At 44.0% G+C, this 23,918-nt stretch overlaps 1 protein-coding gene across 1 annotated transcript in view; it reads left to right on the plus strand.

The window, feature by feature from the left end:
• ppef1 (protein phosphatase, EF-hand calcium binding domain 1) overlaps window positions 1-18,343 on the plus strand; it is a 38,922-nt gene extending 20,579 nt beyond the window's left edge. The window contains exons 7-17 of the mRNA XM_062989610.1: window positions 753-799; window positions 2,586-2,752; window positions 6,472-6,508; window positions 6,607-6,756; window positions 8,306-8,602; window positions 10,284-10,469; window positions 11,682-11,824; window positions 12,232-12,338; window positions 12,414-12,577; window positions 14,273-14,357; window positions 17,937-18,343. Of these exons, the coding sequence (XP_062845680.1) occupies window positions 753-799; window positions 2,586-2,752; window positions 6,472-6,508; window positions 6,607-6,756; window positions 8,306-8,602; window positions 10,284-10,469; window positions 11,682-11,824; window positions 12,232-12,338; window positions 12,414-12,577; window positions 14,273-14,357; window positions 17,937-18,133 (1,580 nt within the window). The 3' untranslated portion in view covers window positions 18,134-18,343. The remainder of the gene's footprint in view (window positions 1-752; window positions 800-2,585; window positions 2,753-6,471; window positions 6,509-6,606; window positions 6,757-8,305; window positions 8,603-10,283; window positions 10,470-11,681; window positions 11,825-12,231; window positions 12,339-12,413; window positions 12,578-14,272; window positions 14,358-17,936) is intronic.
• The last annotated feature ends 5,575 nt before the right edge of the window (window positions 18,344-23,918 follow it).

The raw sequence follows: 23,918 nt of genomic DNA on the forward strand, positions 1-23,918 counted from the left end.
ATAAGACACCTCACTGTCCCTGCTGGACTGAGAATAGTCCACAAACCAAAAATATCATCCAACAGCACCCCGTGGGCAGCGTCCTGTGACCACTGATGAAGGTCTAGAAGATGACCAACTCAATCAGCAGCAATAGAGGAGCGATCGTCTCCGACTTCACATCTACAAGGTGGACCAACTAGGTAGGAGTGTCTAATAGAGTGGACGGTGAGTGGACACGGTATTTAAAAACTCCAGCAGCGCTGCTGTGTCTGATCCACTCATACCAGCACAACACACACTAACCCACCCCCACCATGTCAGTGTCACTGCAGTGCTGAGAATGATCCACCACCTAAATAATACCTGCTCTGTAGTGGTCCTGGGAGAGTCCTGACCATTGAAGAACAGCATGAAAGGGGGTAACAAAGCATGCAGAGAAACAGATGGACTACTGTCAATAATTGTAGAACTACAAAGTGCTTCTATATGGTAAGTGGAGCTGATAAAATGGACAGTGAGTGTAGAAGCAAGGAGGTGGTTTTAATGTTATGACTGTGTATACCAGTGCATATACACTGCACGTCTTTGGACTGCGGGAGGAAACCGGAGCTCCTGGAGGAAACGCACACAGATACAGGGAAAACTTGGAAAAGGACCCAGACCGCTCCATCTGGGAATCGCACCCAGGACCTTCTTGCTGTGAGGCGACAGTGCTGCCCACCAAGCCATCGTGCCGCCTGATTAGCAAATCATTTTTATTGTTGTTGCAGGTGATCTGCATGGAAGACTAGACGATTTGCTCCTCATATTTTACAAGGTAAGACTTCTTCTTTTGTAGGGCAGTTGTAACCTAGTGGTTAAGGAACTGGTTTAGTAATAAAAAGATTGTAGTTCAAGCCCCACCACTGCCAGGCTGCCACTGTTGGGCCCTTGAGCAAGGCCCTTAATCCTCAATTGCTTAGACTGTATACTGTCAGTCTTGTAAGTCGCTTAGGATAAAATGAAATATAAGTATATACTTACAAATATACCTTTTATATATACAATGATGACTTAATACAATTTGAGTCTGGTGTGTTAACCGCAGTGCTATCACTGCTCCAAAGACATGACATGTACATTTAAAGTCACGTTACTTAGGGCGATTGGGTATCCAATCATAGTCGTGTTCCGTACAGCAGTGGTCCCCAACCACCGGGCCGCGGACAGGAGTGGATCAGACACATCAATGCTGATGGAGTCTTTAAACACCTCACTGTCACTGCTGGACTGAGAATAGTCCACCAACCAAAAATATCCAGCCAACAGCGCCACGTGGGCAGCGCCACGTGACCACTGATGAAGTTCTTGAGAATGACCAACCCAAACAACAGCAATAGATGAGCGATCGTCTCTGACTTTACACCTACAAGGTGGACCAACTAGGTAGGAGTGTCTAATAGAGTGGACAGTGAGTGGACACTGTATTTAAAAACTCCAGCAGCACTGCTGTGTCTGATCCACTTATACCAGCACAACACTAACACACCACCACCATGTCAGTGTCACTGCAGTGCTGAGAATGATCCACCACCCAAATAATACCTGCTCTGTAGTGGTCAGGGTTAAAAAAGCATGTAGAGAAACAGATGGACTACAGTCAGTAATTGTAGAACTACAAAGTGCTTCTATATGGTAAGTGGACTTAGAGAAATATGTATATTGGCATCTAGTGGTTACTGGAGGTACATGAGTTGACCAGAAAAACCATATGGTTCAAAGCAAGATGCCAACGTTAAGTTAGCTCGATGCGATTTGAAGACTTAACTAGCTGTTAACCAGACAGTCTGGTTAACCACCATAATAAATAACAAAAATACATTCACTGGTTCTGATAGAAAGGTGTCAGAATACACAGTGCATCGCAGTTTTTTGTGTAGGGGGCTGCTGACCCCTGTCCACGGCCAACAATGGGCACATGAGCATCCTAACTTACAGGATTTAAAGGATCTGCTGCTAACATCTTGGTGCCAGATACCACAGCACACCTTCAGGGGGCTAGTGGAGTCCATACCTCGATGGGTCAGGGCTGTTTTGGCAGCAAAAACGGGAACCAATGCCACTCAGGTGGCGCAGCGGTAAAAACACACGCTGCAACCGGAGCTGGATCTCGAGTACTTCGTATCGAATCCAGCTCTGCCTTACCGGCCGAGGCTGAGCGGCTACATGAACAACGATTGGCCTTTTGTTCAGATGGGCGGGACTAAGGTCGGAAGTGGGTCTCTCGCTGTCAGAATCGTGCGGTTACGACCTCTGCTGGCTGATTGGAGGCGCCTACACGGAGATGAGGAAGGAGTGCTCTTAGGGTGTGTCTCTCCGCACGCGACGCTAGGTGGCGCAACACTCGTCAGTGTGTGGGTGGCAAGATGCATGCGGCTTGCCGCTCACATGTCGGAGGGGATGTGGGTTAGCTTCGATCTCCTCGGTCAGGGCAGGGATGGGCAGAGACAGAGAGGAGGCGTGATGCAAATTGAACCAATACAATATTAGGAAGGCGGTCATAATGCCATGCCTGATCAGTGTATATGATTTGATTAATTTTTTTTTAAATGTGTGTTTCTCAGAACGGCCTGCCCTCCGCTGAGAACCCCTACATCTTTAACGGAGACTTTGTGGACAGAGGAAAGAAGTCCGTGGAGATAATCATCATCCTGTTCGCCTTCCTGCTCATCTATCCGGATCACATGCATTTGAACCGAGGCAACCATGAGGATCACATCATGAATCTGAGGTAACACGCAGACCTCATATAGGACTGTATGGACCAAATTATATAGACACCTATTGTTATCATTAGTTGGAGTATTTTTTTTTTTTTCAGTATGTTATCCTGGTCAGGGTTGTGGTGGGTTTGGTTCACCTGAAAACACTAGAAGAGAGGCAGAAATACCCTGGTCAGGGTGCCAATCCATCTTATGGCTTCGGCCATTCTCCTCCCTCAGACATAGCCGATCTTGCCTGTCTCGGTGCCGAGATTCAAACCCGGATCTCACCTGTGGCGGGCTAGTGTGATAGACCGCTGTAGGGGCTCATCAAGCTTTGTCAAGCCATTAGAACATTTGTGTTCACAGCCTCACAGCAAGAAGGTCCTGTGTTTGATTCCCCAAGTGTGGGTTTCCTCATGGAGCCACTCCAAAGACATGCAAGTGAGGTAAACTGGAGATACAAAATTGTCCATGACTGTGTTTGACATTGAAGACCTGAACTGGTGAATCTTGTGTAACCTGTCCTGTCATCCTAATGAATAAATAAATAGGCACAAATTCCCACAGATGCTCCAAAATGTTCAAAGCGGTCATAAAAAAAGTACATCTGTTGTATAGAGTCAAGACGGAAAGTCTACACACCTGTGGTAAATCCAATTGATTGGACATGATTGGGGATTTGACAGTTGACAGTGCATATCGGAGCGAACTCCAAGCCATGGGTTCAAAGGAATTATCTGCAGACCTCAGAAACAGGATTGTACGGAGGCACAGATCTGGAGAAGGGTACAAACAAAAATTGCTGTAGCTTGATGGGTCCCAAAGAGCACAGTGGCCTCCATCATTCGTAAATGGATCTACCTGGACCTGGCCGCCCGACCAAACCGAGCGATCAGGGAAGACGGGCCTTGGCCAGGGAGGTGAGCAGGAACCCGAGGGTCACTCTGACAGAGCTCCGGTGTTTTCTTTGTGGAGATGGGAGAACCTATCAGAAGATCAACCATCCAGGAAGCACTCCACAAATCACACCTTTATGGTAGAGTGGCCAGACGGAAGCCACACCTTAGTTAAAGGCACCAACTTTTTGGCCTGAATATCAAGCGTCACGTCTGGAGGAAACCAGGCACCGCTCGTCACCTGGCTAATGCCATCCCTACAGTAAAGCATGGCGGTGGCAGCATCATGACGTGTGGATGTTTTCCAGCAGCGGGACTGGGGCGACTTGTCCTGATAGAGGGAAAGATGAATGCAGCTAAGTACAACGAGAGCCTTGATGATAACCTGCTCCAGAGCGCTCTGGACCTCAGACTGGGTTGAAGGTTTACCTTCCAACATGACAACGACCCGAAGCACACAGCCAAGAGTACAAAGGAGCAGCTTTAGAGAAAGTCAATTCAGTGAATGTTAGGGCTGCAGCTAACGATTATTTTAGTAGTCGACTAATCTGACGATTATTTTTTCGATTATTCGACTAGTCGCCGATTATTTATGTCATACCCTCCATCTCTGCCTTAACATAACAAAACTCTGTTATGTTAAGTTCCAATATCAAATTAAAATAATGACCCATGGAACATGAATATGAAACTTAAGCTTGATAGTTTAATTAAATATATTTGAAACATTAATACACAATCACAATAAAAAAAATTCTATTAAATAAGAAAGCTTTGGACAGCATTAGAAACTGTTATGTTTCAGAAGTTATCACTCTGGAAGTCAAGAACATTTATAACATGTCGTTGAGAAACATGTGAATGCTGTCTGTGAAGACCTCAGCCATTTGAGGGGTGCATGAACCTCTTCTCTGGTCAAAGTCATCCACACTCCATTGCTTAGTGCTATTAATTAGGGCTGTCAAACGATTAAAAATTTTAATCGCGATTAATCTCAGAATTTCATATAGTTAATCGCGATTAATCACATTAAAAAAATCTGTGTAAATGTTATAGAAAATAAGAATTTTTAAGTGAAATGTTACAATTAAAATGGTGAACACATTTTATGCTAAATGTACTGTAAGAGAAAACTGTAAGGGAGTTTTATTCACTCACATACTAGGCAGTAATACTATCCAGCAGAGACCCTTGACTTCGTATAAATGTCAGATTGTAGGTTAAAATTTCTCCATCAGCAAACATTGTAGATCAGTGGTGCTTTAGGTGGGATCAGGCGTATTGTAACAGACTTTTCATTGGTTGTATCGTGACAATGGTTTGATGGACATTTCTACACAAAGTGAGTGTGTTTTGACCCTTTGGGGCTTCCATAGTTCATGTAATCTCGGTACCATAACAGAAGAAGTTAATAAAAGTGTTCTGCTTCCGACAACTTGTGAATATAGCGTGTATTTATTTCGGTTACATTATGATAACAAACCGCAAATGAAACAAACGGTGGCAAGTCCGCCCCACACTTTGAGAAACGCTGTCTTAATGAGAGATGCCGTGCACGGTCAAGTCTCAACATGAATACGAATGACTCGCAGGGCCAAATAGAATTTGCATTAACGGCACTATTTTTTTTAATCGCGTTAAATTGAGATCGCGTTAATGCGTTATCGCGTTAACTTCGACAGCCCTACTATTAATAGAAAAAGCAAAAGAGAAAGCTGTATTAATTATCACAAACTGAAGGTTATGTATCATAGTTTATTACAAATAGTGTACTGGCTATGCCAACTAAACCATAACAGGTTAAATATCTTAACTGAATTATCTGCTGAGCTAACTAGCTATCATTAAGTGGAGGAGGCTTATTATTTAGAACGAATGCTCTCATTAACGAGAGCAAAAAATATGGAAGACGAGACAGGGTAACGTTAGGCTATATTGTTAAGTTATATAACGTTACTCATATGAATTGCACTTAATGCGTTAGCTAGCTAACAAACCTGAAAAATAGCGAACTCTTAGGAAGTTTTCCGACAAGTACTCTAGCATTAACAAACATTAACTACGTTGGTTAAAGCACAAAGCGGTGTAAAAACGTATCTGTCCGGAATAACGTTGGTCATCACGGCTGCAGGGTGCTGGCGTTTCACCGTAGTGCTGGCGTGAAACCATAACTTCTCTGTAGGGTCTGCGTTCAGCTCGTTTCTTTGGGTTATTGTGCCTGAAATGCGCCTAAAAAATACTTTAAAAAGTTTCGGTCTCTCTATCTTTGCCTCTCTGTCTTCATAAACTCCCTGCTGCGGCTTGGAAGCGATGCTGCGCCCCCTGCAGTTCTTTTATCGCGCTGCAATAACAACGATGCGTCGACAATGAAATTCCACGCCGACAAATTTTTATAGTCGACGTTATCGATTATGTCGACTAATCGTCGCAGCCCTAGTGAATGTCCGTGAGTGGCCCAGCCAGAGCCCAGACCTGAATCCAATCAAACATCTGTGGAAGGAGGTGAAAATGGCTGTGTACAGACGCTCCCTATCCAACCTGACGGAGCTTGCAAGGATATGCCAAGAGGAATGCGCAAGAATGACCGGAAACAAGTGTGTCAAGCTCGTAGCTTCTTTCCCAAGACACTTTGAAGCTGTAATTGCTGCCAAAGGTGCATCAACCAAGTATTACGCTAATGGTGGTGAAGGTGAAAGGGGTGTGCAGACTTTCCGGCTTGACTGTAATATGGGACTTCACATTAATGCTCATGTCTTGTATGTTGTCTTAAGAACAAAACATGATCAGGGTCCAAATACATTTGGTCTCAAGTGTCAAGCCTTAACAACTTATTACTGGTTTCCTTTCAGATACGGCTTCACAAAAGAGGTCATGCAGAAGTACAAGGTAAGTCGATGGATGGCATGAATGGGGTTTGTGAGGTGCCAGTGCCACCTGCTGGATGTTAGTTGAGATGCAGCTCATGTTTTTTCATGTTATCACAGCAACATGGGAGAGAAATTCTTCATCTCTTGCAAGACGTGTTCAGCCTCCTTCCGATCGCCACAGTTATCGACAACAAAGTGCTCATCGTTCATGGCGGCATCTCGGACGAGACGGATCTGGACTTTCTGAGCTCTGTTGATAGACACAAGGTGAGTCTGAGAAGTGAATGTCACACCACTAGCACCGCTTTATTCCATTCGGGGTCAGCACACACTCTGGACAGGTGGTTAAATAAGCTACATCCCCAAATCAGAAAAAGTTAGGACGGCATGGAAAATGCAAATAATAAAAGAAACCTTTTCTTACATTTACTTTGACATTTATTTAATTGCAGTCTGAGATATTTCATCTTTTGCCTGATCAACACATTCCAAAAAAAGTTGGGACAGTAAAGCATTTACCACTTTGTAATGTTGCCATTGTTTTTCACCACACTTAAAAGACGTTTTGGAACCGAGGATACCAAGTGATTGTGTTTTAGCTTTTATTTAGTCACATTTTTTGTTTCAAAATTCTCCACACATTCTCTATTGGGGACAGGTCATGACTGCAGGCGGGCCAGTCCAGTACCCGTACCCTCTTCTTCCACAGCCATGCCTTTGCATTGTCTTGTTAAAATGCATGGACATCCCTGGAAAAGATGACGTCTTGAAGGCAGCACATGTTGCTCTAAGATCTCAGTGTACTTTGCCAAGGTACTGACACAGCCCCATACCATGACAGACCCTTGTTCCTGATAACAGTCCTTTTCGCCTTTGGTCCAGAGCACACGGCGTCCATTTTTTTTGACCTGGAAGACCTGGAATGCTGATTCATCTGACCACAATACACGTTTCCACTGTGTGATGGTCCATCCTAGATGCCGCCGAGCCCAGAGAAGTCGACGCGCTTCTGGACATGGTTAACATAAGGCTTCTTTTTTGCACAGTAAAGGTTTAAGTGGCATTTGTGCATGTAACTCTGTATTGTAGTGCTCTGTAAGTAATCCCTCACCCATGTGGTCATATCAGCTATTGTTGAGTGGCGGTTCTTGATGCAGTGCCGTCTGAGGGATTGAAGATCACGGGCGTTCAGCTTAAGCTTGCGTCCTTGGCCTTTACGCACTGAAATTCCTCCCGATTCCTTGTATCGTTTAATGATATTATGCACTGTAGAGGGAGAAATATGCAAATCCCTTCTAATCTGTCTTTGAGGTACATTGTTTTTTTAAACATTTCAATAATTTTCTCACGCATTTGTTGACAAACTGGAGATCCTCTGATCATCTTTGCTCATCAGAGACTCAGCCTTTCCTGGATGCTGCTTTTGTACCAAACCATGATTTACAATCACCTGTTTGGAATCACGTCATTATTTAGTTTTTCACGTCATTACTAGCCCTAAATTGCCCCCGTCCCAACTTTTTTTGGAATGTGTTGCAGGCCTGAAATGCAGGAATGGATGTTTATTAATAAATGAAATGAAATTGAGCAGACAAAACATGAAATATCTCAGGTTCATCCTGTCTGCAATCAAATAAAAGTCAAAGTAAATGTAAGGAACATGTTTTTATTTTATTAGCATTTTCCATGCTGTCCCAACTTTTTCTGATTTGGGGTTGTACGAATGAGCAGGTGTACCTGTGTTCCTTGAACCATGCAAACATTTATTCTACAGTATAAGAGCAAACATGCTTCTCGTTCCTTTCTTAACCTCAAGGTAAAGTCAGCATTGCGGCTACCCAGACACAGCCTGGATCACGCGCAAGTCATCAGCAGCAGCAGTCCCAGGACGAAGCAAAAGGCCAAGTATCGGCTCGTCAAACAGAGCAGCAGCTCCTCTTCCTCATCGTCGTCCTCGTCATCTTCCTCCGTCTGCTCGCCCCGTGATTCTCGCCATGCCCCCACCTCTCCCAGACTCCCCAGCCCTGCTGACGTCCTGCAGGTTCCCTTCCTAGACTCCTTGCTGTCCCTCACGTTGCCCGAACCACCCAGAGAGGAGCTGGAATGGAGGCAGGTAAGAAGAATAATTGACCTGTGCCACTTTTCTGGATTTAGAAACATGACTGCAGGGAGTTACTTCCATTATACCGTAATATTTGAGCACTGGAAAGTTACATGCAGTATATTTACTTTATTTAATACCTCTAAAATCAGAAAAAGTTGGGACAGTATGGAAAATGCACATAAAATAAAAATGCAGTGCAAAGGTGATCAGAGGATCTCCAGTTTGACAACAAATGTGTGAGAAAATGATTGAAATGGAAAGGATTTGCATATTTCTCCCTCTACAGTGCATAATATCATTAAACCATTCAAGGAATCGGGAGGAATTTTAGTACGTAAAGGCCAAGGGCGCAAGCTTAAGCTGAACGCCTGTGATCTTCGATCCCTCAGACGGCACTGCATCAAGAACCGCCACTCAACAATAGCTGATATGAGCACATGGGTGAGGGATTACTTTGGCAAACCTTTGTCAAGCACTACAATACAGAGTTACATGCACAAATGCCACTTAAAACCTTACTGTGCAAAAAAGAAGCCTTATGTTAACCATGTTCAGAAGCGGCATCGACTTCTCTGGGCTCGGAGGCATCTAGGATGGACCATCACACAGTGGAAACGTGCATTGTGGTCACATGAAACAGCATTCCAGAGCTGCGTCCGAAATCGCATGCTTACAGAGTACGTACTAGATTGGAGGAAGTATGCACTACTCGGCCGGTAAAAAAGTACATACTTTCAGTACAGAAGTATGCAGTTATGCACACAACACCGCTACGTACTACATCCGCCATCTTACCAACGTCAAGTGATGACGTGAGGACTTGATGATGTAATATCACCATAGTTACAGAAAATTTTGGATATTTATTGTCTTTTTGTTATTTATTTATTATTTACTTAAAAATTTTTATTTTATTTGTCTTACTTAACTTGTAAACAGAGGACTCTCCGTTTTCTGCTATCTTTCTTGTTTCTTATTCCGCTTCGAACACCTACGCAGCTCCAGTTGCATTATGGGATACAAGTGTGCATACTCAAACATGGCTGCCCAAGAAGTAGCTCATCCGGGTCTTCTCGCGTACATTTTTGTGTATACTATGTATTCGGACATACTAACCGCTCTCGTGTACTCATTTCGCGAACTATTGAGTATGGAAGTATGCGATTCCGGACGCAGCTCGGGCCTTTTTTTGGCGTTTCCAAAGACGGAAAGGACCATCCAGAGTCCAAAAGCCAGGGTCTGTCATGGTATGAGGGTGTGTCAGTGCCCTTGGCAAAGGTCATTTACATCTCTGTGATGGCAGCATTAATGCAGAAAAGTACATTGAGATCTTAGAGCAACATATACTGAGGGTACGGGTGCTGGACCGGCCTGCCTGCAGTCCTGACCTGTCCCCAATAGAGAATGTGTGGAGAATTTTGAAACGGAAAATGTGACAACGACGACCCCGTACTGTTGCACATCCTAAGACGTGTTTGCAGGAAGAATGGGACAAAATAAAGGCTAAAAACACTAAATCACTTGGTATCCTCGGTGCCAAAACGTTTTATTAAGTGTGGTGAAAAGGAATAACAACATTACAAAGTGGTAAATGCTTTACTGTCCCAACTTTTTTGGAATGTGTTGCAGGCCTGAAATGTTTTACACAGAACATGATTACCATGTAAATACCTTCATTTCTGTACTGTAGATTGTAGACGTGCTCTGGAGTGACCCGAAAAGCCAGAGCGGATGCAGTCCCAACACGTTCCGTGGCGGAGGCTGCTACTTCGGGCCAGATGTCACACAGCGACTGCTGGAGAAGCACGGCATGCAGCTCCTCATCAGATCACATGAGTGCAAGCAGGAAGGCTACGAGCTGTGTCACGACGGACAGGTAAAACGTCTAGCGTACACTCGGGGTTGAATACTATGATGCGTGTGACCGGTCAACCTGGGATCTGGGTTTTCTAGACGTCAGAGCATCTTACTTTACTAGAAAATATATAAAAACGCTACAGGCGCTCAGGTGGTGCAGCGACAAATTACGCTAGCCCTGTACAGCAATGCTATTCAATGGTCAAGCATCTTCATAGCGACTTGATTGGCTGTGTCTTATTTTGGTTGGCCGAGGCCTCATAATAGATTGGCGTCCAGTCCAGTATGCATTACAGCATTGCACCATAACATTAAAACCACCTCCTGTTTCTACACTCACTGTCCATTTTATCAGCTCCACTTACCATATAGGAGCACTTTGTAGTTCTACAATTACTGACTGTAGTCCATGTGTTTCTCTGCATGCTTTGTTAGCCCCCTTTCATGCTGTTCTTCAATGGTCAGGACCACCACAGAGCAGGTATTATTTAGGTGGTGGATCATTCTCAGCACTGCAGTGACACTGACATGGTGTTGGTGTGTTAGTGTGTGTCGTGCTGGTATGAGTGGTTCAGACTGCAGCGTGTCCACTCTATTAGACACTCCTACCTAGTTGGTCCACCTTGTAGCTGTAAAGTCAGAGACGATCGCTCATCTATTGCTGCTGTTTGAGTCGGTCATCTTCTAGACCTTCATCAGTGGTCACAGGACGCTGCCCACGGGGTGCTGTTGGCTGGATATTTGTGGTTGGTGGACTATTTTCAGTCCAGCAGTGACAGTGAGGTGTTTAAAAACTCCAGCAGCGCTGCTGTTTCTGATCCACTCATACCAGCACAACACACACTAACACACCACCACCATGTCAGTGTCACTGCAGTGCTGAGAATGATCCACCACCCAAATAATACCTGCTCTGTGGTGGTCCTGGGAGAGTCCTGACCACTGATGTACAGCATGGAGAGAAATAGATGGACTACAGTCAGTAATTGTAGAGCTACAAAGTGCTTCTATATGGTAAGTGGAGCTGATAAAATGGACAGTGAGTGTAGAAACAAGGAGGTGGTTTTAATGTTATGGTTGATCTGTGTACATCTGTGAGGGAGGACACAGACGCACTATGCTAAATGTCCTGTCAGACAGACAATCGTTGTTTGCAAAACATTGTCTTGCGGTTTATAGCGCCACCTAGCTTTTTTACTCTTTTATTATCGATTTCTCTTGTTTTTAAAAGGTAATTACAATTTTCTCTGCTTCAAACTACTACGAGGAGGGCAGTAATCGCGGCGCGTACATTAAGCTGGGTCCAAAACTGATCCCACGCTTCTTCCAGTACCAAGTTAGCCGCAGCACCAGGAAGCTCACGCTACAACAGAGGTACCTTCTTTAAGCACTTGTCAAATTTTTGTCAATCCGCTGCTGCTTGCACAGCCCCCGATGAGGGATAGCCAGATCACCACACCCCCACTTCCAGTCTGTGTCCAGTTTTTATCACCACGCTGTGTTGCTTCCCACACAGAGCAGTATAGCATACGGAGAGCCATGCTAAGCTCCATGTGAATCCCCCCCCCCCCCCATAACGCTAACCCACCACCAATGAGACTCGGGTTCCAATCTTTGGGCATCTAGACAGACAGACAATTGGCGGATTGACAGTATAATGGATTACCACCCTGTATAGGGTGTGTTCATGCCTTCCGCCCACTAATTCTGGTTGAAACCGGACCCACCACGACTCAAATGAGTCGGATAATAAAAATAATATGTTTGTACGTTGATTTTAGAGTTAGCGTGGCTGAAGGATCAGCTCTGAAGGCTCTAAAGGAAAAGCTGTTCACCCATCGCTCTGAGCTCATGGCTGCATTTCAGCAATACGACACCAGCGACACAGGTAGGAATCATCCAGAAAACCCAATTTTGATACTAATTGTTAGTTCTTTTATTCATATTTTCTCATTTTCAATAGGAAGAATCTCTATTAATGAGTGGGCACAGGTGGTAGAGTCAGTGCTAAGGTTGGATCTTCCGTGGCGGACTTTAAGGCCACGGCTCGTGCGCCTGGACTTGGATGGACACGTGGAATACGAGTCCTGCTTCGAAAATATCGGTCCAGGACAGCCGATGCCACAGGTATTTTTATTTAACTAACATAAAACTATAGTTGCTAGGTGCACAAGTGGCGCAGCGGGATATTCAACTGGCACTGAACTCCTTGGTTTGAAACTCGGCGTTGCCACTGTTTGGCTGTGCGCCATCTAGCGGGCATAATTGGTAGTGCCTGCAGCAGTCACATCTCCGCTAGGGCAGGACTACCGAACTATGTGGGTGGGGTCTTCAAACACTGTGTAAGGACCCTGATTGCCAGATAGAGGCGCCTGTGCAGAGTGCATGGGTGAAAATGGGTTCTGCTAAGGGCTGCACATGGACCACCTCGACTGCAATCAGGGATCCCCCAGCAGCGGAAGACAAACTGACTATGCTAAATTGGGAGAAAATGGGACCACACTATGTGGTCAAAAGTATGTGGACACCCAGTATTTCAGCTACACGTATTAGGAACACCTGCCAGGTGGCACATGATCATTGATCAAGTGCCCCCACCTGGTGGTTACGTCAAAATCGGCTCTCAAAATAGGACTTGGTGTTGACCTGTCCACTGCACAGCAGAAGGCAACATTTACCAGCTATGGGTAAACGGAGCGACTTTGACCGTGGACAGATAATTAGAGCCCGGAGGTGTGATGCCACTGTTCCAGCAACAGCTGCACTTGTGGGCTGTTCCCAGACCACGGTATCAAGGTTGTACCAATAGTGGAAGAACCATGAACGACCATCCAACCGAAGGTCATACAGCAGCCGGCCATGTGTGGTTGATCCAAGAGGCGAGCGTCGCCTGTTGAGACTGGTTTCGCAGCAATGACGTGCCTCTGTGGAACAGCAGTGGGCAACTGCACCATCATCTGAACCAACGCCTCGCATGGGCCAAAGAAAGGCGACAATGGACCTTGGACTCATGGAAGATGGTCGACTGGAGTGACGAGTCCTGTTTCCTGTCAGGACACGTCAATGAACAAGTCCACATCTGGCGGAAACCTCTCAAAGCCACATCTCCTGGTTGCAATGTTGGAGTACTACAGGCTGGTGGTGGTGGTGTGATGGCTTGAGGAGCATTCTCTTGGTACGCCCTAGGACTGTTAGTCATCGTACCACAATCCTTGAATGGTGAATGCTTTGGAACCTGTAACTTCAGGAGGTCTTCCCCGACAACCCTGTGTCATTAGGGTCAGATCACTCAGGAATGGTAGGAGGAACATATGAATGAGTTCTCTACACTGCCTTGGCCCCCAAACTCGCCTGATTTCAACACCATTAAGCATGTCTGGGATATGCTGGGACGGGCTGTGCAATCCACTCCCACTCGCCCGCAAAATGTCCACCAACTAAGGCGCCCCTGAAGCAGACAGGGTTAGGGGCTTTGCTCAAGGGCCCAACAGTGGCTGCATGGCAGAGCTGGGATGATCGATGTAGTTGATATCAGTAGTTGATTGATGCTTTCTGCATAAAAACAAACATCTGTAACAGCAGCACAAATGCTCTCAGGTAATCAACACACTCCACTATCTTGTTAGTACTGTTTACTTGCATTGTGCAGTGCCCACCATTGATGGCGCATTCTTGACTTCCAAAAACTGGTGAAAGTGGGCGGTACTCTGAAAAGCACCAAGGTTCTAAGAAGCAGAACCAGAGTTCTATTGGTCAAAACAGGCTAACAGTGTATTAAGAAGTAAACAAAATGTATGTTTTTAATCAGTTTTTAACCTACAGGTGGCGCCAAACTTGGCAGAAACCCTGTACCGGTACAGAAGGGACCTGGAGATCATCTTCAACATCATTGACAAAGACCATTCAGGCAAGTGTTATATTTTTTATATAGAAGAAAGTCTTTATTTATCATCTATATATATACAGTGTATCACAAAAGTGAGTACACCCCTCACATTTCTGCAAATATTTCATTATATCTTTTCATGGGACAACACTATAGACATGAAACTTGGATATAACTTAGCGTAGTCAGTGTACAGCTTGTATAGCAGTGTAGATTTACTGTCTTCTGAAAATAACTCAACACACAGCCATTAATGTCTAAATAGCTGGCAACATAAGTGAGTACACCCCACAGTGAACATGTCCAAATTGTGCCCAAATGTGTCGTTGTCCCTCCCTGGTGTCATGTGTCAAGGTCCCAGGTGTAAATGGGGAGCAGGGCTGTTAAATTTGGTGTTTTGGGTACAATTCTCTCATACTGGCCACTGGATATTCAACATGGCACCTCATGGCAAAGAACTCTCTGAGGATGTGAGAAATAGAATTGTTGCTCTCCACAAAGATGGCCTGGGCTATAAGAAGATTGCTATCACCCTGAAACTGAGCTACAGCATGGTGGCCAAGGTCATACAGCGGTTTTCCAGGACAGGTTCCACTCGGAACAGGCTTCGCCAGGGTCGACCAAAGAAGTTGAGTCCACGTGTTCGGCGTCATATCCAGAGGTTGGCTTTAAAAAATAGACACATGAGTGCTGCCAGCATTGCTGCAGAGGTTGAAGACATGGGAGGTCAGCCTGTCAGTGCTCAGACCATACGCCGCACACTGCATCAACTCGGTCTGCATGGTCGTCATCCCAGAAGGAAGCTGACGCACAAGAAAGCCCGCAAACAGTTTGCTGAAGACAAGCAGTCCAAGAACATGGATTACTGGAATGCCCTGTGGTCTGACGAGACCAAGATAAACTTGTTTGGCTCAGATGGTGTCCAGCATGTGTGGCGGCGCCCTGGTGAGAAGTACCAAGACAACTGTATCTTGCCTACAGTCAAGCATGGTGGTGGTAGCATCATGGTCTTGGGCTGCATGAGTGTTGCTGGCACTGGGGAGCTGCAGTTCATTGAGGGAAACATGAATTCCAACATGTACTGTGACATTCTGAAACAGAGCATGATCCCCCTCCCTTCGAAAACTGGGCCTCATGGCAGTTTTCCAACAGGATAACGACCCCAAACACAACCTCCAAGATGACAACTGCCTTGCTGAGGAAGCTAAAGGTAAAGGTGATGGACTAAACCCAATTGAGCACCTGTGGCGCATCCTCAAGTGGAAGGTGGAGGAGTTCAAGGTGTCTAACATCCACCAGCTCCGTGATGTCATCATGGAGGAGTGGAAGAGGATTCCAGTAGCAACCTGTGCAGCTCTGGTGAATTCCATGCCCAGGAGGGTTAAGGCAGTGCTGGATAATAATGGTGGTCACACAAAATATTGACATTTTGGGCACAATTTGGACATGTTCACTGTGGGGTGTACTCACTTATGTTGCCAACTATTTAGACATTAATGGCTGTGTGTTGAGTTATTTTCAGAAGACAGTAAATCTACACTGCTATACAAGTTGTACACTGACTACTCTAAGTTATATCCAAGTTTTATTTCTATAGTGTTGTCCCATGAAAATATATAATAAAATATTTGCAGAAATGTGAGGGGTGTACTTTTGTGATACACTGTATATATATATATACACACATGTGTACTGAACAATAAAATCCTTATCTCCATCCCAGCTTGTTTAGAAGGGTCAGACCGCAGGGTCAGTCATTGTATGCCGCCCCTGGAGCAGACAGGGTTTAGGGCCTTGCTCAAGAGCAGAACCAGGATTGGAATCAACAATCTACCAATTGAAAGCTCAAAGCTCCACCCTCTAGGCCAATATTGTCCCATACACTCGTCCCTGGGTGGGCTCAAACCACCAACCTTTTGGTTAACAGCCGAACGTGCTAACCGATTGCACCACACACACCGTAAGAGAGAAAACACCCATATATAGTGAAAACAGTATGATAGATGGTGAGCCACCTGGCCATCTTGAATGCCGCCATCTTGGATTCAGCTTTAGATGGGAAGGTAGGCATGTGACACATCAAACTGGAAGAGAATTTTACCAGAAAAACAATGGTCACTGTATATAATATGTTTTGGGCTCTGGTTTGCTAAAGCCTGGTGTGTTAAATTCATACAGACACTAATTCAACATTATCAATTATCGATATGGGAAAACTGGGATCTTAGTGACTTTGTGCTTGGCATAGCATGTCCGTGCCAGGCAGTTCATTGTTATAGTAATTTAGGAAGTGCTGACATGGGGTTTTACACACAACAGAATGATGATGGGCTGCAATATGCATTTACATTTGTGGGAATTGAACTGGCAACCTTTTTTTTTTTTTTTTTTTTTACATTTTTCCCAATTGTCCTCTCAATCTAGTTGTACCTAATTCCTTGATTGCATTACACTTCCCCTCCACTGATGCGGACCTCCACTCCTGACTGAGGAGAGCCGTGACTAACAGTAGTGCTGTAGCCGACTGCATCTTTTCACCTGCACGAGGCGAGTTCATACGTGGATCAGCTTTGTGTACAGAGAGACACACCCTGATCACACATTGTTCCTCGTCTCTGTGCAGGCATCATCGATCAGCCAGCAGAGGTCGTAATTGCATCAGTTATGAGGAATCCCCTCTGGCACCCTCCCTGTGAACGAGCCAATCATTGACCGTGTAGTCGCCCAGCCTCCCGGTAGCTTTGAGAGTTTGAGATGTCAGCTCTGGTGTGCTTGCATGTTTTTATAGCAGCAGCACCTGAACGCCCTAACTGGCAACCTTTTTATTACTAGTCCAGTAGCTTAACCACTGACGGGTTAATGGATCAACAGTTGGCAACCTGGCACTGGTGAGGTTTGAACCAGGAACCTTTTAGTATCTAGTCTAGCACCTTAACCACTGTCCTAATGTAACCACATATCCAAGCAATTGAGGGTTAAAGGATCAACATTTGGCAACCTGGCAGTGGTGAAGGTTTAAACCAGGAACCTTCTGATTACTAATCCAGCACCTAAACCACTAAGCTAATGTGACCACATATCCAAGCAATTGAGGGTTAATGGATCAACAGTTGGCAACCTGGGGTATAAACCAGGAACCTTCTGATTAGTAGTCCAGCACCTAAACTACTGAGCTAATGTGACCACATATCTAATCAATTAACCTGGCAGTGGTGAGGTTTGAACCAGGAACCTTCTGATTACTAGTCCAGCACCTTAACCACTGACCTTCCCCTGTCCTAATGTGACCACATATCCAAGCAATTAAGGGTTAATGGATCAACATTTGGCAACCTGGCAGTGGTGAGGTTTAAACCAGGAACATTTTGATTACTAGTTCAGCACTTTGACCACTGACCTATCGCTATTGAGAGTTAAGGGCCCTGCTCAAGGGTCCAACAGCAGCAACCTGGCAGTGGTGGGTCTGGAACCAGCAACCTTCTGATCACTAGTCTAGTACCTCAACCCCTACACTACAGCTTGCCCACATAACTAGGATGTGTCTTATAATACTTTCCCCTTGGTTTGACGAGTTCCCTACCGTCTCCTTCGTCTTCGCAGGTCAGATCTCCATCGAGGAGTTCCGACAGACCTGGAAGCTCTTCAGCTCTCATCTGGGTGTGGACGTGGACGACCAGGCCATAGACGACATGGCACGCAGCATAGACTTCAACAAAGACGGCAGTATCGACTTTAACGAGTTCCTCGAGGCGTTCCGGGTCGTTCACAAGCTGGACATGAAGGAGCAGCACGGCTAACAAGCCAAGAACTGAACGCCGTCGGAAGTGTTTTAATTATTTTTATTATCTAAGTAGGCACTTGTGTCGTCCGGTAACTACTGGGGTGCAGTGTGATTGACCAAATGTGTTACAGCTAGGTCAGGAAAGCTAGGGACAGCAATACACCAATGATGATCACTTGTACTTTAATTTATACGAATGTTTAATACATTTACATCTAACATAAAATTATTTGTGGTGTGATTTATTTTGGAGCATACAACCCCAAATCAGAACAAGTTGGGACAGTATGAAAAATGAAGTGTTCCTTACATTCACTTTGATTTTTATTTCATTGCAGACAGGATGAACCTGAGATATTTCATGTTTTATCTGCTCATCTTCATTTCATTTATTAAGGCCTGCAACACATTCCAAAAAAGTTGGGACCACACTTAAAAGACGTTTTGGCACCGAGGATACCAAGCGATTTAGTGTTTCAGCTTTTATTTTGTCCCATTCTTCCTGCAAACACGTCTTAAGATGTGCAACAGTACGGGGTCGTCGTTGTCGCATTTTCCGTTTGAAAATTCTCCACACGTTCTCTATTGGGTACCCGTACCCTCTTCTTCCACAGACATGCCTTTGTAAAGTGTTCAGCATGTGGTTTTGCATCGTCTTGTTGAAAAATGCATGGACGTTCCTGGAAAAGATGACGTCTTGAAGGCAGCACATGTTGCTCTAAGATCTCGATGTACTTTTCTGCATTAATGCTGCATCACAGAAGTGTTAATGACCTTTGCTGTATGTGGATGTTTACTGTGCCTGTCAGGCTTTGTGAAGGGTGTGGTTTTTATCCCTGTCAGTTCTAATAAAGAAGGCGCGCCATCTGTTCCAGTCAGTACCAGCCAAACACAAGGTGTGTACACTCGAGATAACAAATAATTAAGTGAAATTCATTACTAAAACAATTAAGTGAAATTAATTATTAAAATAATTAGTGGAATAAATAAAGTGAAATTAATAAAATAATTCAGTGAAATTAATTATTGAAATATTTAATGAAATTAATAAAGTGAAATTAAAATAATTAAGTGAAATTAATTATTAAAATAATTAAGTGAAAATTATTAAAATTAAATGAAATTAATAAAGTGAAATTAATTATTAAAATAATTAAGTGCAAATTATTAAAATTAAATGAAATAATAAAATGAAATTAATAAAATAATTAAGGTGAAATTATTTATTAAAATTAAGTGAAATTAATAGTGAAATTTAAAAAATAATTAGGGTGAAATTAATTATTAAAATTATTAAGTAAAGTTGGGAAATTAATTATTAAAATAAAGTGAAAATTATTAGTGAAATTAATAAAATAATTAAGTATAATTAATTATTAAAATAATAAGTGAAATTCTTAAAGTAAAATTATGAAATTAATTTAGTGAAAATTATTAAAATTAAATTAATTTAAAAAAGTGAAATTAATAAAATAATCAAGGTGAAATTAATTATTAAAATAATTAAGTGCAATTAATAAAGTGAAATTAATACAATTATTAAGGTGAAATAAATTATTAAAATAATTAAGTGCAATTAATAAAATAAAATTAATACAATAATTAAGTGAAATGTATTATTTTCACTGAATTATGTTAATAATTAATTTCACCTTAATTATTTTATTAATTTCACTTTATTAATTTCATTTAATTTTAGTAATTAATTTCACTTTTTTTTTTATCTCGAGTGTACACACCTTGTGTTTGACTGGTACTGACTGGAACAGATGGCATGCGTCCTTTATTGGAACTGACAGGGATAAAAACCACACCCTTCACAAATCCTGACAGGCACAGTAAACATCCACAGATACCATACTTATGGACTTAAGTCTTATTTAAAATAAAACGTGTTACAACCATGAATCAAATCTTGCACTACTGAAGCTAGGTTCAACAGGTGAGCTTTATCCATCCGCAGACCTTTGAGAACATTAATGCGGGGTATGAAAAGTACATAATTGGCATGTTCTGCCAGGTTTTGACCTGTCATTTTAACGGTGCGTGCTTGTCCTGGAGATGCGCCGCGGAGGCAGCCCCGGGCAAAGAACATTCCGCATTCCAGAACATTTTCAAGTCAGCGAAGGCCACGGCGCTTCATTTAATCATGTCTTGTCAGTGGAACACTGCTAATGACGCTTGCTTACCCTTACTTTCACCTTTAATCTGTCTCCAAGGCGTAGACTACTGACAAGCCAGATGTTAATAAGCGGTAGCAGGGATTAGTATTATGTTTTCCAACATGGATCTGGTTCGACCATTAAAGGAACTATCAAGCTGCTTGGTGACCTTTTGGACCGCCTCTTAATCAAGCAGTGTTTTGTAAAACATCTGCATTTGTTAAAACCCACATACGGTCAGCTGACCTGCTCAAAATATCTCAAAAAGTGTGTATTTTTACAGATGTTTGGAAGATTCTTATTATAATGTTAATTATACTGTTTTTTCCCGTCACAAGAGGTGTGTTTTGTACGTACTCTGTACTTTGCACCCTCCCCTATCCTGCTTTTTCCCCCCAGACCTGCTGTCTGTGCAGCATTCCCATCCGTCCGTCTGAAAGCTAAGGAACTGGGGCGCTGTTCTGGATGTCCACCCAGGGTGCCGGAGCTATGCTGCTGCCTGTGCTGCTTATTCTGAATTGGGCCCTGGCTTCAGGTACGTGTTCTCCTTACATTTACTTTGACTTTTATTTCATTGCAGACAGGATGAACCTGAGATATTTCATGTTATGTCTGGTCAACTTCATTTAATTTGTTAATAAACCTCCATTCCTGCATTTCAGGCCTGCAACACATTTCAAAAAAAGTTGGGACGGGGCAATTTAGGGCTAGTGATGAGGTGAAAAAACTAAATAATGATGCGATTCCGGCCGCTCAGGTGGCGCAGCGGTAAAAAGAGACGCGCTGCAACCAGGGCTGGATTCTGAGAACGTGGTATCGAATCCAGCCTTGCTTTACCGGTTCGAAGCCGAGTGGCTATATGAGCAACGATTGGCCGGTTGCTTATATGGGGGGTGGGACAAAGAACCGGATGTGGGTCTCTCTATGTCAGAATGCGATTGCGTTCTCTGCCGGCTGATTGGAGGCGCTTACACAGAGATGGGAGAGGGTGCCCTTAGGGTGTGTCTCTCCGCATGCAACGCTGGGTGGCGCCAAACTCGTCAATGTGTGGGTGGCAAAGATGCATCTGGCTGCTGCTCGTGTTTCGGAGGGGATATGGGTTAGCTTCAATCACCTCCGTCAGGGCAGGGTTCGGCATAGACAGAGAGGAAGCACGATGCTAATTGAACAATTGGATGCGCTAAAAGGGGAGAAAAAGGGGTAAAAAAAAAATTATAATAATAATGATGCGATTCCAAACAGCTAAGTCTTTGATGAGCAAAGATGATCTGAGGATCTCCAGTTTGTCAACAAATATGTGAGAAAACTATAAAAATGTTTAAAAACAATGTACCTCAATGAAAGATTGGATGGGATTTGCATATTTCTTCCTCTACAGTGCATAATATCATTAAACCATTCAAGAAATCGGGAGGAATTTCAGTCCATAAAGGTCTAAAGGTCAAGAGCGCAAGCTTAAGCTGAACGCCCGTGATCTTCGATCTTTCAGACGGCACTGCATCAAGAACCGCCACTCAACAATAGCTGATATAACCACATGGGTGAGGGATTACTTTGGCAAACCTTTGTCAAGCACTACAATACAGAGTTAGATGCACAAACGCCTCTTAAATCTTTACTGTGCAAAACGAAGCCTGATGTTAACCATGTCCAGAAGCGGCGTCGACTTCTCTGGGCTCTGAGGCATCCAGGATGGACCATCACACAGTGGAAACGTGTATTCCAGGTCTTTTTTTTGGAAAAAATGGACGCGTGTGCTACGGACCAAAGACGAAAAGGACCATCCAGACTGTTATCAGGAACAAGTCCAAAAGCCAGGGTCTGTCATGGTATGGGGGTGTGTCAGTGCCCTTGGCAAAGGTCATTAACACTTCTGTGATGCAGCATTTAATGCAGAAAAGTACTGATATCTTAGAGCAACATGTGCTGCCTTCAAGACGTCATCTTTTCCAGGGACGTCCATGCATTTTTCAACAAGACGATGCAAAACTACATGCTGCACATGAAAAATGTGACGATGACTCCGTACTGTTGCACATCTTAAGACGTGTTTGCAGGAAGAATGGGACAAAATAAAAGCTGAAACACTAAATCACTTGGTATCCTCGGTGCCAAAACGTCTTTTAAGTGTGTAAATGTTAAGTAAATGTAAGAAACTCATGCTGTCCCAACTTTTCTGATTTGGGGTTGTAGAAATGAACCTATTTGCATACATGATTTGTTCCCCTATCGTATTTATCAAGGTAAAGCCGACAACAGCTGCAGCGCCTTGAAGCATCTCGAGAACGGCCGGACGTTTTTCCGTTACAGTGGGCTGTACGTCACTTTCAGCTGTAATCCAGGCTTCAAGATCTATGGGTACCGTACCAGCAGCTGTGTATCTGGGCAGTGGGCAAGAGAGCCGCCATTATGTCTTGGTCAGTCATTAAATAAATTAAATAATTTCTTGTGTCATCCCTTTCTGTACTGATCCACATTTCCCTCAACATTGGTGCTGCCTGTCTTAGTGTGGCATAGGTTTTAGTCCCTAATTGCAGTAGTGCTTTCAGCTGTAGTTTTAGTTTTTTGAAGTCCCTCACCTATTTCCTCTTTTTTTGTACTCTGGTTGTGTAATCTTGATTAAAGTAGACAGTCCGTCCTGCTTATACGATCTTTTGCTTCCACGCTTGCTGTATTATGCGATCTTTCATCCGGCAGTCTAAGAACCGGACAATAATTGCTCGTGGGGGGGCGAGCGGGGCATTTTCTTTCGGCTTAGGAAGCAGAGAACGATCGTCCAAGATTTGCACTGATGAGCGAATAAATTCCGTTATGAATCCGATAGTGCAGCTCTGCCTGCCGGCTAAGTCTGAGCGGCCACATGGACGACGATTGGCCTGTTGTTCAGATGGGCGGGACTAAGCCGGATGGGGTCTCCCTGTCATGACTGGCGCAATTACGACCTCTGCTGGCTGATTGATGGCGCCTGCACAGAGATGAGAAAAGAGTGCTGTCAGGGTGTGTCTCTCCGTACACAACGCTGAGCTGCACTGCACTCTTCAAAGTGTAGGTTATAAGATGCATACGGCATGCTGCCCACATGTCGGAGAAGGCGTGGGTTAGCTTCGTTCTCCTCAATCAGAGCGGGGATCGGCATTAGTGGAGAGGAAGCATGGCGCAATCGGGCAATTGGACGCGCTAAGGAAAAAAATAAAAAAATCCGATAGTGTCATTTTTCTCAGATCCCTCCTCTGACAGCTTTTTATCTTTTGGCCCCACTCTTTAGCCTCAGGATGCCCCAGACCTGCAAAACTACTGCACGGTACTGCGTCGATGTCACCAGATGGTTCACTGGTCAGATTCACCTGCGACAGTGGATTTAGACTCTTTGGCTCACCAATGCTCTATTGCAGAGGCAAAAGCTGGAATGGAAGCACTCCTGTGTGTAAAGGTTTGTAATCTCAGTTAGACTAATGAAAAGGATTTATTTAATATTTAATGTAACAATTACATCTGTTCCTCTGCATGCTGTGTTACCCCCTTTCATGCTGTTCTTCAATTGTCAGGACCCCACAGGACCACTACAGAGCAGGTATTATTTAGGTGGTGGATCATTCTCAGCACTGTAGTGACACTGACATGGTGGTGGTGTGTTAGTGT

This window comes from Trichomycterus rosablanca, chromosome 27, assembly GCF_030014385.1.
Source record: "Trichomycterus rosablanca isolate fTriRos1 chromosome 27, fTriRos1.hap1, whole genome shotgun sequence".
NCBI lineage: Eukaryota > Metazoa > Chordata > Actinopteri > Siluriformes > Trichomycteridae > Trichomycterus > Trichomycterus rosablanca.